General features: G+C 41.1%; 1 protein-coding gene and 1 long non-coding RNA gene across 4 annotated transcripts in view; one reads left to right on the plus strand and one right to left on the minus strand.

The window, feature by feature from the left end:
- The first annotated feature begins 5144 nt into the window (after window positions 1-5144).
- LOC307224081 lies at window positions 5145-17778 on the plus strand. Its single transcript, XR_013842409.1, has 3 exons — window positions 5145-5586; window positions 11068-11256; window positions 17623-17778. It is a non-coding gene; the product is annotated as an uncharacterized lncRNA (long non-coding RNA).
- Window positions 17779-19301: 1523 nt separating this feature from the next.
- Window positions 19302-21005, minus strand: part of PRDM5 (PR/SET domain 5) — a 92494-nt gene continuing 90790 nt past the window's right edge. For all 3 annotated transcript variants that reach the window (XM_079990518.1, XM_079990517.1, XM_079990516.1), the window contains one exon: window positions 19302-20882. In XM_079990518.1, the coding sequence (XP_079846644.1) occupies window positions 20718-20882 (165 nt within the window). In that variant the 3' untranslated portion in view covers window positions 19302-20717. The remainder of the gene's footprint in view (window positions 20883-21005) is intronic.

Below are 21005 nucleotides of genomic sequence, written 5' to 3' on the forward strand. Positions count from 1 at the left end.
ATTTTTAAAATTCTAGTAAGCAATGTTGGATTTGCGGCACTCCGCTCATGCCTATAGTTATAAAAGGAGATAAATACTATCTGTCATTCATCTTAAACTACATATTGGCACAAAAGGTTTTATGTTTTAGATAACAATTGATTAGGTAAAACAATGGGGGGTGCATAAAGAAAGAAAGTGACTGCACTCACAAATTCAGTCCTCAAATTTGATAAATGATCCCTACTGGGAATCGTTTGCCTTTGCGAAATTACTTCTATGTGACATTTGTCTTTCTAAAACTGTGTACTTTATTTATGGTAGATTACATTTTTTTAAATGCTAATGGCATAAATCCTATTTCAATAACCAAAAATTCTGAATGCCTGTGGGCATCGTAAGGAATGTAAGCAGGAGGTCAAACGGTCAAATCAATGATACATAATCTCTGAGTAGCATTTATTTAAATGAATATTTACCACTGCTCTATTTAAACATAGATAGCTGCTGTAGCAAGTCATGTAGCGAAACACACAAAACAATGTCTGTGTAAGGTTGCATTCAGTAGCTCCATGTTCTAGCCTAGGGCCCTTTCTTTTCTTTATAGCTTGTACTTTCTGAACCTTGACTTCAATTTCCAGTAAACTTGCTAAACATATTGCGCAAGCATTTCTGCAGTATGTTGGAAAAGTCAGAACAATGGTTTATTACTGCTCATTGCAATGCAATTCCATTAGCCTTTCCATCAACTTTGGCAGTTTATTGTTAAATGTTTACTGTGTCCAAAAATGTCACAATCAGTTTATGACCTTTAAAGCTGGTGTTTCTAGGTATGGTAACATAATTAGGGATTAATGAAATGTGTTATTTCAGGATGAGAACTCAAGCTTCCATGTCCAATGGCAACATACATCTTTAATAGCCTGGTCATAGACCTACTACAGCATTCACCTTTTGTTAAATAAACATAGTTTGGAAATTTACCTGGGAATAAGACCCATTGAACTCATGCTTACTGTTGAATAAGTATTCAGCATATCGACTGCATGCAAGCATTCATTTAATACTAGGAGCCTTTCACCCAACTTTGCTTGGTGATTCTAAGAAATCAAAAGAACAGTACTGTACAGTTTTGAAATCCATTGTTAAAACAGGTGCTGCTTTGAAAGATTCTGGCTGCCATCTTGATTCAAAATGGCGTTCAGTTGTCTCCAGACACAGAGCAAAACAACAGCAACTCTGCTTTGATCTCAGGAACCACCATTCAAAACTTGGTTATGATATCTCAAGAGCTCTCCAAATGTATAGCAAACAGAGAAAACACGTTTTCAAAATATATATAGCAGACTAGAGATTTATATATATTGCTTGAGAATGCTAAGTTTTGAAAGGTTCAGTCGGCCATATTGATTCATAGTGGCATACAATTGTAGCCAAACAAAGACCAAAAAAACCTCTACAGTCTCAGGAACCGTCGTGCAAAATTTAATTACTATCCTGCTTCAGATGAAACCAAATCCAGCAGTTCCAAGTCCACTCACAGAGGCATCTCCTCCCCACAAAAAATGCACAAAAAAGAACTCAGAACTTGGGCTCAGTCCAAATTGGATTGGATTCAAAATATGCAAAGTTATTTGGGAGGAAGTAGCTTAGCCTATTTCTGAGTCAATCCTATGTGAATCGTATATAAACAATGTGCACATGCCAGTAGAATCCTCCAATTGGTGCTGCAGCCCTCCACGTTGAGAGCATGTGCCCCTGAATTTATGTATTTCCTTTCAACACCTTGGCATATTTAGGTATTCTAACATGCACTTGTTTTCATGGAGGGCTTACAAAGTCTTTAAAGGTGCTGAGCACATACTCTAGACTGCACAAGACTTTTTGAGGTGGTGGTGACGAAAGCATGAATGTCACAGGAACTGTTATCAGTTGCAGGTGTAGGTATATTCCAAACTTCTTCTTTTTAAAAATTAAGTTCTTACAGCACATAAAACATTAGTCATGGAAACTTTTTCTGTTCCAGTGTCTTAATCTGTTGGAAAATCTGCCCTTGTTTTAACCTTGTAGCATTTGAGGCTGGTTGGATCTTCAAGGCCTGGTAACATTTCCAATTCCATGTGACTAGAAAGGAACCCACTTTTATGGCTAATCGGAAGCTATTGTCTCACTTTCCTTCAGGCATGGACATCAATTGGTTGTTTGGCTTATCTCTGCTTTGGGTGCTTAATGCTTCTAGGACCCACAGTTAGTAGTTAGAATTCTACTCCTGGCTACAGTAGTTACTATCATTAGTTTTCTGGAGGCAACATAAAGGGTTGGGGTCATATGTGATAGTCTGTGTTTAGACCACTGGATTTAGAGCACTGAGCCTCTTGGGCTTGCCAATCAGAAGGTCGGTGGTTCGAATCGGTGCAATGGGGTGAGCTCCCATTGGCTCTGTCCCAGCTTCTGACAACCTAGTAGTTCGAAAGCATGCCAGTGCGAGTAGATAAATAGGTACTGTTGCAGCAGGAAGGTAAACGGCATTTCTGGGCACTCTGGTTTCCGTCATGGTGTTCCATTGCACCAGAAGCAGTTTAGTCGTGCTGGCCACATGACCTGGAAAGCTGTCTGTGGACAAACACTGGCTTAGTTTACATGGAAATTGTTCGATTTGGTTGTGTACTTTTGTTTTATTTGTTGTTTATGACTACTTTTGTTATGTTTGTAATTATGTAATTTTTTATATGTTGTAAGCTGCCTTGAGCATGGTTTTAATTTTGGGAATCTGGTGTACAAATAAAATTATTGAATGATTGATGTTTCAGAATTGTAGTCTAATATAGCAATATAGCCACATTCATGTTTCTATCTCTCTCCCCCATCACAAATGTGATGCTATATAAAATGTTTCTATAATTCATTTGCCAGATTTTTTTATTCTTTGCAGGTGTGAAAGGCTTTTGCACTTGTAAAAATTATCTGTCACATGATAAGAAAAAGAGAGCATATATTACCTGGGGCTGGTCAAAGAGTTTGTGTAAATATTATTTACACCAACTGTTTCTGGTTAATGGAAATCCATACAATCTTTTAAAATGTTTGGTGCTTCAATTTTACTGGAAGTAAGGCAAGGATAATTGATGCCAAATGCTCTTTTATTGTCTCCCACATGGCAGAATCAAGCTATTCAGTGGATCATTGAAGTGTGCCCAGGCATTGCGCCAGATCATCAGGAAGCAAGGTCATATGCGATGAACACACAGCGCTTGAAACAGGAATAGCATGTATCAGGACTTTGAAAAGGGCTTTCATTCCAGTTTCATCAGATTAAATCAAGAAACTGGATTTTCATTGGGGGGGTGCTGAGCCTCCAAAATATATACAAATCTCTCCATCCTTGCAAAGAGCACAAATGAGATTTATGAATATGCAGCACTAGATAACATGATTACAGGCTGGTATCATTTCAAAGAGCCTCCCAGCTCTTGTGTAAACCAAAGATTATCGCAAGCACCAGCTCAGCTATTTGATTCCCTGTGGAGCACTAATGTCATTTATACATGTCAGATTCCAGGAAGAACCTAGCCATTATAGAAGAAACTGTATCTTTTGCACCTTAACTACATCAACTCTTGTCATATTATTTTCTGGTCAGTAAATCCAGACCGGTAACCTATTATTCAGCTTTCACAAACATCTGCTTTGCAAAGCCAATGTTGAAAGATTGTAAGAAGGAAAAAAATGCAATAGCCTAATCATGGATTTGGGAATAGAACATAAGAACCTGCTGAATCAGGCCAATGGTCCATCTAGTCCATCTTCTTCTCATGGTGGCCAACCAGATGCCACAAGCAGGATTTGAGCACAAGAGCCCCATCTGTGGTTTCCAGCAACTGGTTTTCAGAAGCATTACTGTCTCTGATCATGGAGGCAAAGAATAGCCACCATGGCTAGTAGCATTGGATGGTCCTCTCCTCCATGAAACTCTTTAATCTTCTTTTAAAGCCATCTAGGTTGGTGGCCATCACTGCCTCCTTTGAGGACGCATTCCATAGTTTGACTATGTGCTGCATGAAGATTTAGGTGCTTTCATGCTTCTATGAATACATCAGTTCCACACTGATAATATGAAACTACTTTTGTGGTGTTAAGAGTTTTTTGGGCACTATGTGATGCATTTTCTGAACGACTGGGGATTTAGAATGAGCAGGTAGCATTTTGTTCCACCAATTGCTATTGTTTTCCTTCCACCAAAACACCCACAAAGGAATCTCCCAAGCAAAGTATTTATACTTTTGCCATGGTGTTCCATTTGCAACTCCAATTGCTCCAAAGGTTTTATGAATGGAGTCCATTTATTAAATCACCAAAGCCATTTGTCAGAACCATGTCACTTATAATTGTGACACCTTTCTCAATTCCCCAGGCTTCGGGGAATGGGGACAGTGTACTGGAATGCACTGGGTGGTTGCATCTCAGCCCCCTAACAATTATACTGTGGGGTACAAAAGGTCCCATATTGTCTGCAATGCTCTGTAACATCTTGCTAAAGCCATTGAGAGTAGCTATTAAGGGATTCAGAGTATAGTGTCATCAATATGCTGATGGCACCCAGCTCTACTTCACTGATACATCTAAATCAGGTGTGGCTGTGCAATTCCTGGATCAGTGCCTGATAGCAGTGGAGGGATGGATGAGGGCTAACATTGCATGTTGACAAGATGGATGCTCTGTGATCATTTCCTGATTCCAGGACTTAAGCAGTCTGCTTGTTCTGGGTGCTTCTCTGCATTCCTTCTGAAGGATCGGGTTTATATTGGGGTGGGGTGTTGTTGGAGGACCGGATAGCTGCATTGGCCAAGGGTGCCTATTAGCCTTTGCTTAGTACCTTAAGCTGTTTCTGGACAGGGAGAGTCTGGCCATAGTACCCCCAGGCACTGGTGACCTTGAAACTGGACTACTGTAATGCACTCTGTGTGGAGCTTCCTTTGAAGCTGGTCCAGAAATTTCAGCTGATGCAAAATTCAGTCGCTACGTTGTTGAGTGGTGCAACTTATCACAAGCACGCCACCTCTTTGCTGAAGCCGCTGCACTGACTGCCCATAGGATAAGAGACTGCATGTAGTATCTTATCAAGAGGTCCATTCTGCACAAGACAGGAATCAAGGCTTTCGTGTTGTAGCACCTACCCTTTGGAATTCCCTCCTGTTAAAATATCAGAAGGCAGTGTCTCTGCTCCCTTTTCAGCACCTACTGAAGACCTTCCCCTTGCAGCAAGTTTTCTAAGTAGAGATTTTTCTTAATCTGCATCTGTATTAGAATTGTTTTTAAGGGTTTCAACTGTTTTATTGCTTGTGTGTTTGCCAACCTCGGCTCCTTTGGGAGGAAGGATGGGGTATATATTTAAATAATAATTTTAAAAAGGAATATGAACAAAACAACTTGGGATGCGGTTACCTGAGGGAGCACTTTCCCCCATGCTAAGCTACCCACTCATTCAGATTTCAAAGAAGGCTGCCCTCATTTTTCCATAGCTTGCGGAAATTCATTTTGCAGAAACCAAGGAAAGGGCATTTTCTGTGCAGCAACCAGCCTTTGGAATCATCTCCCCTCTGAAACAAGGCAAGTGCCAAACTTGATGTGTTTTTTGCTCCTTTTAAGGACTTGCCTTTTCACCCAAGCATTTTTGCCAAGCTTTTAGTAATTATTCTGACTTACTGTGGATGTTGCATTTACTGTTTTGAATGTATTATTTTTTTATTTATAATGCATTTATATTGTTGTGAACCAGCCTGGATTATTATTATTATTTCAAAATGATGCTTGTAGAGTTAATGATCTTGTAGAGTTGTTTGCTGAGATGCTTACAATGATTTGAATTGCTTTGAACGCTCTAGAATGCTGCACAAGTGGTCAAGATCATTCTTGACATTTGATTCTACATACAGGCTGCAATCCTATACACACTTACTTGGGAGTAAGTCACAATAAACTCAGGTGGGCTGAGGACAGATGTGCACAGAATTTATTTGTTACTCAAAGAGAGGCAAAATTATTACTTCAAATAATTTTGTGGGTGTGGAGTGTCATTTTCTTCACGACAACACTCTTTCCACAACCCCTAAAGCTAGTGATAATATATTATTGCTTTTAATTTCATTGCAGTTCCTGCTTCCCAGTCACAGGCGTTGTCAAAACTTATCACTTTGCACTAAGGCAGCAGAAAACATTCAAAGCACATCTTGAATCCAATCAGCTTTCGTTGTTGAAAGGTTCTGCACACATGGACACAGGATATTTATACAGGTGCAAATTTTACAAATGTGCTGCTTCCTCACCCAGAAGGAAGCCATTAGGGTTCAGAAGGAGGAGGCCAGACTTACTCTTGCACACATAAGTGGGTTTTTTTTTTAAAAAAAAAAAAAGAGAGAGAGAGAGAGGGAGGACATAATCCAGTCATAGTTGAGCACCTTGAAGATAGTAATTTCAGTGGTAAAGTTAAGTGCATCAATGGGACTTCGCAGTGTTTAACTTTTGCTAGGTGGTGCCTGGCTTCTTTAGGGATAGCTATATAGTATTTTACGACAAAATTATAATCTGTAGCCTAGAAAAGTTGTTTTCTTGCTCTGTAGAATACAAAATAAATTTGGACCTTGTATTAGAACAGATGATGATGATGATGATGTGTGTGTGTGTGTGTGTGTGTGTGTGTGTACACACACACACACACACACTGCTTTTAATAGGAAAAACAGGAATGCTATTTTCTGTCTCATTTCTTACTTCTTTTACAAAAAACGTGGTTTTTGTACTCAGGTATGGCAAAAGCATGGCAAATTATGACTCCAGTAAAGTCAGCGGCTGATGTTCTATGAAGCTGAAGGTGTTGTCTGTTTACCTAACTATTCAATGTGTGCGTTCTTGCTAATAGTCTCTTTGTAGCCCCACCTCCCCCATCCCGATCAAAACATATGTGGGCATTTCATACTTTTGGGATAGACATTCTTAAAACTTTCAGGCAGTCACTGCTTTTCTCAAGGAACACCTTTGTATTCAAGATCTATTTCTGCTTTACATTTTTTTCTGTTTATCTAACCAAGAATGTCTAGATGTTTAAGTAAATAGAATGTTAGGGATTTGTCAGTTCTGGAAAATTAAAAAAAGACTTTATATTTTCAAGCAGGACATTTTGCTATGGAACAAACAGGTCTGGTAGGCCTCTGAAACACTTAAGCCCATTTAAATTTAATTCCATGATGTGAGATTAGCTGCTGCTTACAGCCACTGATCCAGTTATATCCTGCCTTTTTGGTGGTATTTGCATGTGTGTTAAATGCCACAAAAATATAGTGTGTCTATTCTATAAATGCAAAATTATTACATGAAACAGACTTTCAATGTTTATGAATGCATAGACTGGAAAAAAGTTGCTCAGACACTTGATCTAATTTTCAGAAATGAAAATGATGTAATAGTAATATTAGTTGTAAACACATTTTTAAAAATAATAATCATAGAACCATTGCTAGTGAGTGATATTGGTTTGGGGGGAAAAGCAAAACATGTGCAGCATATAGATATGAAGCCATGGATGGTACAAAATCCCCTCCAGGAAGCTTGTGGAGCCAATATCCCAGGAATTCCTTTTGAAGCTAGGAATGTTCAATAATACCCTTTTGTCTGGGGGCTTATAGCTCTAAATATCTCAGATTTAACTTAAGCAAAGAATAAAGATCACCCCTGCTAAAGGAACTCTTTCCATGTGATTTGGAAAGTGATGTCTGTCGTTTTGCCCACTATCCCTCCACAAAGGATGGGTGGAACAATGATGGCAGCCAATATGTCTGAGATATATATATATATATGTCTGAGGTATAATCCCAACAGATTAAAACCAGAATAAAACACCAGATAGTAAAAACTTCCCTAAGCAAAGGTTCTTCTCTCAGATAGTTGCATTCTGCAATAGGGCACAGTTTGAGCGGGCCTCCATGCTACTGGCATAAAGTTCATTTCAGTTCTGCATTTTGCTTTACCAACCCCCATTGATTCTTACCAAGTGAGCAGTGCTGTCGCAATAGTCCCTTTTTACCCTTTAATATGGGTGCATCTGTACAAATGCTTAAGGGCTGTGACATTTGCACTCCACATATGGCCAAATATCCCAATGGAAAAGAGATCACAAGGCTGCAAAGGTCAGTAAGGTGCTTGCCAGTAAATACCTATCCTAGTAACTCGCACTGTTATCCAACTGATTCCCAAATTGCTTTCCTTGACGCTCCCTCCAGTTCAGCCCATGGTAAAAATTCCCACAATTTGGCAGTAATGCAGCAAAGCAGTAACAAGGACTGCAGCCATTCCTCAACAGTGAGGCCAAGTGGGAGGGTCGTGTTGTCTGTACAGCCCAGGACCTCCATACACCCTGCCCAGGCTTGCACTCACTGCATTGCTGCTATTGCAGTGGCTAGTAGTGATGTATGGAAGTGAGAGCTGGACCATAAAGAAGGCTGATCGCCGAAGAATTGATGCTTTTGAATTATGGTGCTGGAGGAGACTCTTGAGAGTCCCATGGACTGCAAGAAGATCAAACACATCCATTCTGGAGGAAATCAGCCCTGAGTGCTCACTGGAAGGACAGATCGTGAAGCTGAGGCTCCAATACTTTGGCCACCTCATGAGAAGAGAAGACTCCCTGGAAAAGACCCTGATGTTGGGAAAGGAGAAGGGGACGACAGAGGACGAGATGGTTGGATAGTGTTCTCGAAGCTACCAGCATGAGTTTGACTAAACTGTGGGAGGCAGTGGAAGACAGGAGTGCCTGGCATGATCTGGTCCATGGGGTCATGAAGAGTCGGACACGACTAAATGACTAAACAACAACAACAACAAAGACGTCACCCCCAGAAGTGCACTCCATTGCCACTCAAGGCCGATGGATGCCAGCAGCAACAGACACCCATTTTAATTTTTCATACTTAACTCCTGCCATTCAATTCAGCTAAAGAATTCCCATTTCAGTTACTGTTTTCATGCTCTTCTGTTTATTTTACCGATAGCCTACATTCTATTAATTGACACCTTGCGTACCCGGCGCCCCTTATACGAGTGATTCCATGAACTTGACCCAGTTATTCAGGAGTTCCAGAGGATTAGCAACATTTGCGTTACATTCCTTTGAACTTCCTTTGAATAAAGGATGGGCTGCTAAACAGGAGTTAGTATTCTAGTAAAAGTAATGAAAAAGGTGGGCCAGGGATCTGCAAAAGTCATGTGAAACCAGATGGCAGCCTTCTGTTACAACAGGGAATTGCTGATGATAATGCCCAGGGCTCGGATCACTTTGGTATGCATTCATCTTGATTGTCTTATTCATTTCCAGTTGCTAAAGTGGCTTCGAATTCAATTATTGTTACCTCATTCTGACAGATCACAGAATAAAGCAGTTATGGTATTCTTCTGTATCTGCTTCTAAAACACACAGGAAGAGTCTGCATTTGAGTAACCATCTGATGGAATCATAGAATTGTATAGTTGGAAGAAACACCAAACTACAACTAATCCAGAATGCAGCAGCTAGACAGGTGACTGGGAGTGGCCGCCGGGACCACATAACACTGGTCCTGAAAGACCTGTACCAGTATGTTTCCGAGCACAATTAAAAGTATTGGTGCTGACCTTTAAAGCCCTTAATGGGCTCGGCCCAGTAACCTGAAGGAGCGTCTCCACCCCCATCGTTCAGCCCGGACACTGAGGTTCAGCTCCAAGGGCCTTCTGGGGATTTTCTTCCTGCGAGAAGTGAGGTTACAGGGAACCAGGCAGAGGGCCTTCTCAGTAGTTGCGCCCACCCTGTGGAACACCCAACCTTCAGATGTCAAGGAAATAAACAACTATCTATCTGACATTTAGTAGATATCTGAAGGCAGCCCTGTTTAGGGAAGTTTTTAATATTTGATGTTTTATTGTGCTTTTAATATTATGCTGGGAGCCACCCAAAGTGGCTGAGGAAACCCAACCAGATGGGCAGGGTATAAATAATAAGTGATTATGATTATGATTATACAAAGGTCATCTAAAGCACCCCACCTCCAAAGCTCTTGGACCTGACATGGTATGCCTGGGACAAAAAGGTGAATTATTCATTTCTAACAACAATTAGTTTGACAAATATGTGTTTGAGAAATATGAGATCTCTTCCACTACTCTAAACAAATACAAATGACATTCAAGATTCATGCTGTATTTTATGAGCCTACTGAATCAAAGAGAAGTATGGCCAAATTGCTTTGCACTATAAATGCACATTTTTTTTAAAAAAAAGTATGCATAAATTGTGTGTTAACACAGAACACTTGAGTCTCAAAAGGCTGTTTTTTTCCTGCTGTTTCACAACATGATGGGCACTTGCAGACCAGCAAGTGCTGAGGTTTCATAACATGCAAATTATTGTCTGAATTGCATTTCAATCCAACAAGATTTTTTATTTTTAAAAAAATACAAAAAAGAACCCCATTCACATACATTGTTCAAAGAGCCGCTGAGCGCGTAGCTCATGTGAATTCTCATGAGCAAATAACACATCCAGTTCAGATAACGAACACAAAAAGATCCCTGCTGGATCACATCCACTGCACCCATCCAGTCCAGTGTCGTGTTTTCTGCAGTGGCCAATGAGATGCTTCTGAGAAGCCCACAGGCTCTTAATCCTTACTGTGGTTGCTCTCAGAAGCTGCTATCCATAGATATACTGCCTGTGAAACCTGGCCTAGTCACTGCATACCATTAAAAAGGGCCCTTGGAATGGACTGTTCAGCAGTTAGCATGACAAGCACAGTTAATTCAGTGGTATGTTTTTCACTGTCGCTGCCCTCTAATATGGTACAGTTGGAAATCAATTAAGCAAGGCAGCTATTCGCCACTAACATGCCAACGGATAGATTTTCCTCGGATACAGGAGATCCAGATTGCATCTCAAGAGGCACATTCATTACTGTCACTTGTTTGTCAGCAGTCTCCTATGATAAATGGGCAAGATCCTCCACATTTGGATACATCTTACATCACACACAGCCCTGTTTCTTCCATCTGTTTTCATTGGTGCTGCAGACCAAACTGTTCCACTTCGTGTACCTTGTCAGGCGGCGGCGGGGGCTTTATTAACATGCTTCTGCATGAGCTCCAGTTAGAACAATACCGAAACCTTTCAGACTACCTAAGCGTGATGAAAATGAAGATGTAAAAAGAAGCAGCTGAAAGGATGATTGAGTGGAAATGCAATATGAGACACACAAGGAGGTAAGTGAAGTGAAGTGTGATGCAGTTACGGAAAAGACCCTTTGCTCTTATGACTCATCCATTGAGAAAGTCTGTCACACTGTCTTTCTGCACAGTGACCACATGCTTCGTCCTCAGTGGGCCAGGCAGTGAAAAGAGATCAAGGAAGCACTGGGAAACTCTAGGATTTTGACCTTCTGCAAGGCATTTTGAAGAACATGAATTTACTACAATTATGCCTAAATCATTGAGAAATGTGGAACATGAGCAGCATGCCCATTTCCTATCATATTTGAGGATAGGCTGTAAACTGGGCAAAGGCCTTTGATAACCGCCAAGCCACTACACTCCCTGCTGGCTACCACATCCTGGTTCCAAATGCCACCACGATTCATCTGCTGCTTGGTTTGACTTCACATTTTGCAGCCTGAGACAAAGGACAAGACCATGGTCCCCGTCAGTATCACGTACAGAGGTGGACTGGACAGGCAGCAAGTCTTAGTTCAATGCTGGTGATGGGATAGCATCCTCCAGCACACCCGAAGCAGCAAGGCCAGATTAGGTGGCCCAAAAGAGGCCATGTGGCGGAATAGCCAGCTGTACCTGAATTATCAGTCTTTTGAAACAATTGCCTCACTTTTATAAGGCAGGCCCTGCGTGGCTATTGTGCAGTTTTACACACTGCAGTGCTGGACAACAGGAAGCACATTATTCCAGGCACAATCTCAACCATCAATAGGATGACACAGTTCTGGAAGCCTGGTTTATATTTTTCTGTAGTCAAGATTGAGAGAGCCTTCCAATGAACCATGTAGAAAATAGCAAGACAGAACAAAGTGTTCTATCAGGAATATACTACATCATCAAAACAATCACAGACTTATTTTCAGCAAACACTTCTTGAATGATGAATTGGTAAGAGAACATTTTCTAATTAGGAAAATGAAGAATGATTTAAGTACTTTTGTAAATCATTCCTCCCCCCCCCCCCCAGATGGGTACCCTAAAAGATTCAGCCTCAGATATAAAATGCATTCATGAGGGGCAAGGGATCTATTCTTATGTATGTAAAAAAAAAGCCAAGGCAATGTAATATGTATATATTTTCTAACTTCTTGAATGGAGCTTGAGCTGTGCTTATCAGTTTAGTCACAAAATCAACAACAGCTGTGGATTCACCTACAGCAAATCAGAAAGAGAATACATAAACCCAAGGAGCCATCTGTGATGCATTTTTTTTTTGCTTCAGGGGGAAAGTATATTTTTGTGGTTCTGGTTTTTCTCAAAATGTTATCAAGGAGGGATAGTGGGTGGAGAAAGATCAGCCAAGGCCAGCTGCATTATCTAGCTTTGCTTTTTTCAATAAGCAAAGTCTGTTACCACAACCATTTGGAGCAAACACAGGAGCTGCACAAGTCCAGCCTGGCCCTGTTCTGAATTGGTTTTGGGAAGACATGTCTGACTACAGAGGGTCCTCCTTCTTTTTCACAGAAAGCTTTTGAACCACGACAGCCAATTTGATGGAGAACAAAATGGCGTCCTTGTAGTCCTAAAGGTAGACTTAATATATCCTCTCCTGCTTTAATGAGCACCTAGTTCAAAACAAACAAAACCAAGGAAGTAAATACATATTGCAGGCCTTGACTTGAGTGTCCATGGAAAAGACTAAAAATAACAATGAAAGCTATTACACGAACTCACATATAAAAACAAAGGAGTTTAAAATGCATTATCAGGCCTTGTTGAATCATCTCCATTTCCAGAAAGAGGAAAAAGAAGAGGAATGTGAACTCTCATTTTTTCATTGCTGTGCAGTGCAGGTGAGGTGCTGCTTCAAACACATCTTTGCCTTGGTCTCTCAGCTAACTTTCACACCTCAGGCCACCACAAGCTGGTTTTGCTTGACCCTTGACTCGGGCTTCACAATGAAATTCAGAAGGTCCTTTGAGGGCAGTGTGCTTTCAAACTGCTGCCATATCCTGACTGAGTTGGTGTAGTAGATCCCTTTTTTAATTTCTTGCAGAGGAGGAGAATAATGTTGCTAGCCTCTGGTAGTTGTGGCATTCACTAACATGAATCAGTTTTAAAGGAAAGTGAGAAGAATGATCACAAGACCCAGTTTCCCTGCGGAGCTCTCCACTGGCCATTAAGCTCCAAGATATAAAAGGGCAGGAATTTTCATCACATTCCTTCCCACCACTGAAGGAGTTATTGACAGGAGAAAGAGTGCCTACACTGCACTCCTCCTTGGTTCCTCTTTCTAAAAACAGTCCATTTTAGAGCCAGCTACCTGTCAAATCTCCAGCCAGCCTCACTTAGATTCGCTTTTACTGAGCTGCATTTTCAAGCTATGCCTTTCGCCGTCTTAGATGGACGATATAACAGGGTACCATACAAAGACAGACTCTGTGTATGTGGGCAACTGCAAGCGGAAGACATCTTGCACTATTTGCTATATTGCCCACTATACATTGGACCCAGGAGGCAATTTCTCACCTGACCATCCGTACAGGAAATATGTCTCTCCCCGGCAGAGAAGGCCCTATGGCTTCTTAGTGATGTAAATGCTTCAGTGACTCATAAAGTCACGCTTTTTGCTTTGGCAGCCAAAAAGATCAGAAAGAAAACCCTGGACATATAGCAGTGAACTGCAAGGGAGACACAGAGATCTAAACAGAGACCATTATTTGTGGCACTACACCCCTTTTGCTTGTATTTATTTTTGATTCAGATTTGTCATGGCCAATGGCTAGTTCAATAAAGTTATTTCGATTGGATTAGATTGATTGGGGGAATCCAGGTTCAGTACAAGTGGTTGGAGAACAACCTGACCATGCATTCAGAGATATTAAAAGGGCAACACTCGTTGGACTATGCATGGTTCTGAACCCAAAGAAAGGTTCCAGGTTCAGTCCCTGGAAATCTTGCTGAAACCATGGAGAGGTGGCTAATACTGAGCTAAATGGGACAATGGTTTGACTTGGAATATTGGCAAATTCCTATGTTAAGATACAGAAGGACTGCCAGAACAAGATGATTACTGGACATGAAAGATGATCCATTCCACAAAATCCCTGCTTCATATGTATATTGATATTATGATCACTAATGGATTGAGGCTTCTTTATTCTCATATGTTATATTTACAATTTGTGGCATGCATGTGACACAGAAAACAAAGGTAAAAACTCCCAACCCTGACACCTGAATGTATCACTCCACTTATGGTTACTTTACTGCAACTTTTAAATTATTCTGTTCCCAAACAGATATATTTCAGGCTGCAATGTTTGTCTGTTCAGTTTATTGGAAAAATAGAACTGAGAGAGTTAAAAGTGATCAAGGTCCACAGTAACCTGTTAATCCTGACAGAATGCTGCTACAGTACCTGCTTCAAATTTTCCTCCAGTTGTGTTTGAACAGCTGTTTAAACTGGAAATGAGATTGTGGATTTGAAAACACACAGCCTCTTTCCTCAGAGAAGAAAAACAATCCCATTATTCAAGAACCTTCTTTGAGGAAAGTCCACAGTCTCTGCCTACTGATTTTTGATCTTTGGATTTTTGCAAATAGTGCAGACATATTTCCACTGTTCGGAATCCAAAGGGAATTTATACCTCCCTTTCTCTCAGTATATAACTATAGTGTGGTATCCAATGTTAGTCAGACTCAGAGCAAACCCTGTGAAATCAATGGACTTAAATTACCTGTCTGTCAATTTCATTGGGGCTCCTTCCAGTAGCACCTTAAAGACCAACTAAGTTAGTTATTGGTATGAGCTTTCGTGTGGTGCTAATGGAAGGAATCTTTTTATTTTGTTTTGACTATGGCAGACCAACACGGCTACCTATCTGTAATTGGGGCTCCTGTATGACTAACTTGGAATATCACCCACAGATATGTCAATGTCACATGAACAAACTGAGCACCGTTTATTTAGTTAGTTCTTTCCACAGTGGACTCGTTTCTTAATTTTATTCAGTTTTTTCCTGAATGAACACTTTCCCTTTTGTACCACTCGAGTACTTGCGGGCAGCACGTAAGAAATACAGCACTCCAAGCTGTAGCAGGGCCCTGCCACATAATAAAATACAGTTTTCTTTGAATAAAAATGTGAAGCCTCTGCACTTAAGCATTCACTGGTTTGTCTTATGAAGCAAGGCATTCTCTCACACAGTGCTGCTCTTTCCAACACCCATTTGACAGTTGTGATGCTTGCTTGGTGGCACCTACTCAAGTCTCTTCAGCATCAGGAAACAGTTTTATTTTCCCAGGCCCTAACTCAGTGGCAGAACCCATCCTTTTGCACACAGAAGAACTCAGGTTCATCTTCATGTAGGGCTGGGGAAAGAACCCTGTTGCAAATCCTGCTGAGATTCTCCCAGCCAGTGCAGATAAAACCTGCATTAGATGGGCCAATAGTCTGTGACTTCTATAAGGCACCTTCCTAAATGTTGGCTGGGGTGAGTTTTTATCTTGTGGTTTTAGCTTATCTGTTTCAAATCTTGCTGTTTCTAATCCTACTATTTACTGCTTTTGATTTTATGTTACTAATTGCTTTATCATGTGTTGTTGGCTGCCCTGAAAGCAATTCTTACTGGCAGGATATTTTTTAAAAGAAAAGAAATGAATGAAAGAATGCATAAAATATCATGTTACCAATTATCCCATTAACTGTGCTGGACCAATGCTCTTGTAAAGGAATCAATTAAAGTGGGAAGTTATCCCGTTGCTGCTACAAAATTGTTATATGACAAGCCTTCATGTACCCAAGAGATTATATTCAGTGTTAATTTTGTAAAGAAGCTGTAGTTGTGTTTAAAATTATGAAAGATTTGGAGTACAAAAGTACGCAGTCTCCCATGGATGCAGTCCTATGAAGGAAGGATTCTCATCAGCACATCTGCCCACACTGACAGGTGCTGCTTTCGGGCATTGATGGTGTGATCATGGCACATTTTTCAGCTGACTTGTTTGCACGAAACATTGCAGAGGCACAGTGACTGTAAACATGATCACAGCTGGTGATGTACTTCTTCCTCGATCACGGTTATAACCACAGAGCTACTTAAAGCGTTTTGGAGAACTGGTCCTCAAAGGGACAAAAGAAACAGTGTGTCCTATGTTCCATAGATATGCCCCCCTTTAAAAATGCTTCATTTCAGTTCAGGCAAACCTAGTCTTTTGCCTGGCTTCTTTCAGCTGCAGTCTCTGGTGTGGCCTCAGAACTTCACACACTATAAATCTCTTTGAAAGGAAATATGCATCAAAGCAGTTCACTCAGTTGTCTCTCCATGTTAGCCATTTCCCAAAACATTAAATGCATCCAGGTTTTCACTTTGCCTCCTTCCTCTCCCCCATACTGTTGGTGCCTTGCTGATCTCAGGGTAGCTAATCTCATGCCAGAGCCAGATCACGAGGCACAGGAATGTAGTCTCACCTCCTTCAGATAGAATCTGTGGTGGGAACTGGGAGTATCTGGGCTTCTCTCTATCTCTGTCATTCTAGGTGGCTGTTCCCTTCCTGTGTTCTTTTGTCGCTGAAGGGTGATGATAAGAGTTCATGTCATGCAAAGTCTCTGAGCTCAGTTTTTTTGTAACCCGAGACATAACCAAGGGTTAACCATCACCTCAATTGCCTGAAAGATGAATGTCACATGAGCAGAACTAACAAGAAACAGGGAAAGTGACACTTAATGTGTCACTTAACACTCAATACTGCATTAACTACTGAGTTGTAAGACGGTGGGGGAGGAGGAGGGAAAAGTGCCCTTGTTTGCTTCTCCTACATTTGAAATTAAAAGACCAAGTGAAAAAAGGGCATTTTGATTTGCAATAAATTCTAATTCATGAAGGTGACCTTCTCATGGCAGAGAGCGGGAAAAACTTTGACTATGCCAAAGGCATCCTTGCCTTAAGCCACATCTGGGAGCATACCTTCGACCTCCAGCATTATTTAATGAAATAGAGAGGACAATAAAGAACATCAAACCAGACTCTGCCACAAATTCAATGATAACAGGTTAGAACTTAATGAAAGAAGCCCGGCCACCACCTAAGCCAAAGTGTGTAAGTTGTCCTAGGAGTACTTGCAGGGTTGTTAATTTATGGTAAACCAGAATTTCCCTTTGGAATTGGCCATCTCTAGGGTATTAGAAAGGTTCCTCCTGAATGCTGCCTCTATGGAGGAGTGGCCAGCCTTAGAATAATCAGTGCAGGGGTAGTCAAAGGGTAGTGGTGTCCAGCTCCAGCCAACATGGCCAATGGTCATGGATGATAGGAGTTATAGTCCACAATTGCTAGAGAGCAACAAATTGACTACCATTGGTTTAGTGAAAAATGATCAAAGAAAACTCCACTGAAGGACTTTGTGTTCTTTTTCTTTCAGAGTCTATGAGTTGTACTACCTCCAGTATCAAGAGGCTGCATGCCTCTGAGCACCAGTCAGAAGATTGCTATGGTCCTCATGTCCTGCTGGTGGTCTTACCACCAGCAAACGGTGGACCATTATGAGAACGTGATGCTGAACTAAATGGGCATAGCATCTGTCAGGGGCTCAGGAGCAGAGGCACAGGGAAGAGAGGAGATGGAGAGTGAAGGGGAAGAATCCGAGGGGAGCGTAGGAGAAGAGGACAGTGGACCGAGGGATTCCATGAGCCTCTCCAGCAAATCGGAAGATTCACAGAAGGGGGCGCCAGTGGCCAGGGGTAGGGGGTTCCCAAGGGGAACGCCCCAGGAGCAAGGGGGCAGCAGGGACTCCCAGAGCAGTAGTTGGAAATCAGGACCAGCTTCCCCACCAGAGCAGAGTGGGGGGGAAGAGTCCCAAGTATCGGGGCCATTGCATTCCCCACCAGGGAGAGAAGATGAGGCAGGGCTGACCACGCCTCCATCAGAAAGTCGGACAACGGAGGGGAGGTCAGATCCGGCCAGTATCCCGGAACAGTATCCCGGAAGAGGGAAGCAGTGACCGAAGTAGTGTAACGGTTAGGAGAAAGGTCACTGGGTTGGCGCGAGAGGCAAGTTCAAATGTACAGGAGCGCGGGACAGCAGAGAATGAGGATTGGGAACCGGGTCCTAAAGCCCGCAGGAGGCAGGGGGAGGAGCTAAGCGACTCAGCGTCGGAAGAGTCCAGAAAGGGCAATGCCCCAGCGGGCAGGAGGACCCAGAAGAGGAGAGAGCAGCGGAAAAGGTGGAGCAGGGCTAGGATCTTAAACTGGTGTCAGAGGGGAGGAGACTCAGATGGGACTTCGCCGATCTAGGGTTTAAGATGTAGGGCTGCGCGCTGCGGCTTTGAAATGGAAATTGAACTTCAATAAAGACTTTTGTACATTACGACAGCCTAGCGTTGGTCCTCTGTGAGCTGGGACCTAGAGGCAGCTCTGACAGCATCTTTCTTATATTCCTAAATAAATTACACTTTTAATTAGTGATGCATCCCCTTTGTGGAATGTCAGGATTGTGTGTATGTGTTTGTTTCTTGTGATTTTTATTTCCACGTTTACAACACACACACGTTTTACTGTAAGAGCGACTTATGCAGTATACAATATCCAATCTCTTCCTTTCTCTGGCTTTCTGTCTGGATACTCCATTTGGTTGTGTTCATTGTACAGCCGCAGAACTGATACTTCAGGCTTCACAGAGCTCCATGGCTTTGCACTAGCAAAACTGATTGGACTATTCTTGACACAGCCATATGCTTGAGTGAGTGATAACTGCTAAATACAAATGACATGATTCAATAAAGTCAGTTACTACAAGCCTTTTAAACTAGAAATGCCATGTGTGCCTGTCAGTGCAATTGACAGCTGAAAGTTCGTTTATGAAGATCTCAAACTAGACTTGACAGAACAATGAATCTCAAATTACATCTACACAGAAGCAGCAACTTGTAAAATATGTCTGACCTACCTTACAGTAGTCTATATCACTTACAGAAGGGACACAAAAAATACCTCCTGATTGTGTCTGTGACAGCTCAAAAATCTTTTGTAGCCTATTTGTTGGTGCACAAGCAGCAAACTTCAAAGAGGATGCTGTAGTCTAGACAAAACTGTTGAAAGAATATCAACCTAGAACCAAATTTATTTAAAAACTTTTGTTTCCTACAAAGATGACACCTTGGTGCATTATTTGCTTCCTTGAACATTAACTGGCTTATCCAAGTAAGAGAATTTACAGGCTTTCCATTAATAATTATGACAAACTACTTGCTGAAAAAGTAATGTAGTTAGCAAATTATTCATAACCCAGTCTTGGTCTTTATAATAATAATATATAAAAAAAGAATATGAATGACAGATTCATTGCACAAGCCTAACTCTAAACTCTGCAGAATTCCATGGGGTAAAAATTCTTCCTAGCAATTTAATTACATGTTCCTTGACTTAATCAGATGTTGAATACCATTCTGAGATTTTGTTTCCTCTGGCACTGGCATTTACAAATATTGCATTAGTGCTAACGTAGCATTTCAACAAAAATTACTCACATTGCTTGCTTTTGATTTGCCTTCCACAATAGCAACCCAAAGTAATAAACCATGCTGAAGCGGTTGAGACAGCATGTCCCCAGATCTCATTCTCCACAGCACGGTGGCACTTGAAAAATATTCTAGTATTTCAATATCAGTTCTGAATTTAATCAAAACATGTATAAACCAGAATAAACTTTGCTTGCAAGAGCCATGCTGGTTAACAGAATTGAAGTCAATTTACCAGGTTAATAAAAATCTAGCCACTATTATAATATTACTAAAGCGTAATAAAGTGCTGCACAGACTTAGCAATCTCTCAGTTACCAGTACAGGGTACTTACTTTATTATCCTAGGGTGACATTTGCTGAGGTTCCCATGCTTTCTATGGAACCCAATCATGTGTAATTATGAGGTGGATTAAGGTAATTCAAAGCACCATCCTCAATATGTAAAATTTCCGACTAGACTGTGATAATGTCTGAGGCATGAAATACAGTGAGTTTATACTATTATTTCAGAGAACTCACTGATTGTTTCCTTAGAGAAAGCAACTGTTTCCCCATATCCTGGCAACAAAACATTTACAGCCTGTGCAGTGCAAAGCTAAGCATGTCTACTGGAACAGCAGACTGGAATTTACACCCAGTAAGTGTGCTTTGGATTGCAGTTTTAGTTAACTATCTACTTCACCACATGATAGAGCATTTAAAAAGAACTCTTACCTATAACAGAATGGCGATGGCTTTGGGAGACAATTTGCCTTTCTAAAATGGTCTTATAAATCCACCCACATTATGTCAACTTATGTTGATATTCTAGCCTCATGTAATTTAGGGTACCCTTTTTCTTTTTTGTCTGAACAGAAATACAAGACACCATGAAAAAAGTGATTATGTGAACACATTAGAGTTTTGTGTGTGTGTCTTGTGTTCACTAATCAGGTGAGAAGTCTGGAGTTTATACTCCTACAAAGGAAACACTAGACACTCTTTCGTGCAAGCCAAAATTAGCTGTCAGTTTCTCCATGGACATTTTCCATGTGTACTTTGAGGTAGTCGTTTCTTGTAAACTTTTTGTGGCATAGCTGGCATTCCGCCATGGGGCGATTGGGATTGTGAGTCAGTTTGTGCCGGATCAGCATTTTCTTCAGGCTGAACGACAAGTCACAAACCTAAAGCAATGATAAAAAGACAAAAAGGAAACCAGTGGATTGTTGATGATTCAGAAGAATATTTCATAAATAGAAATTTGGGCACCCAACATTATGCACAACCCAGATTAAGCAATAGGGTAA

Source organism: Podarcis cretensis, assembly GCF_951804945.1.
Source record: "Podarcis cretensis genome assembly, chromosome: 9".
Classification (NCBI taxonomy): domain Eukaryota; kingdom Metazoa; phylum Chordata; class Lepidosauria; order Squamata; family Lacertidae; genus Podarcis; species Podarcis cretensis.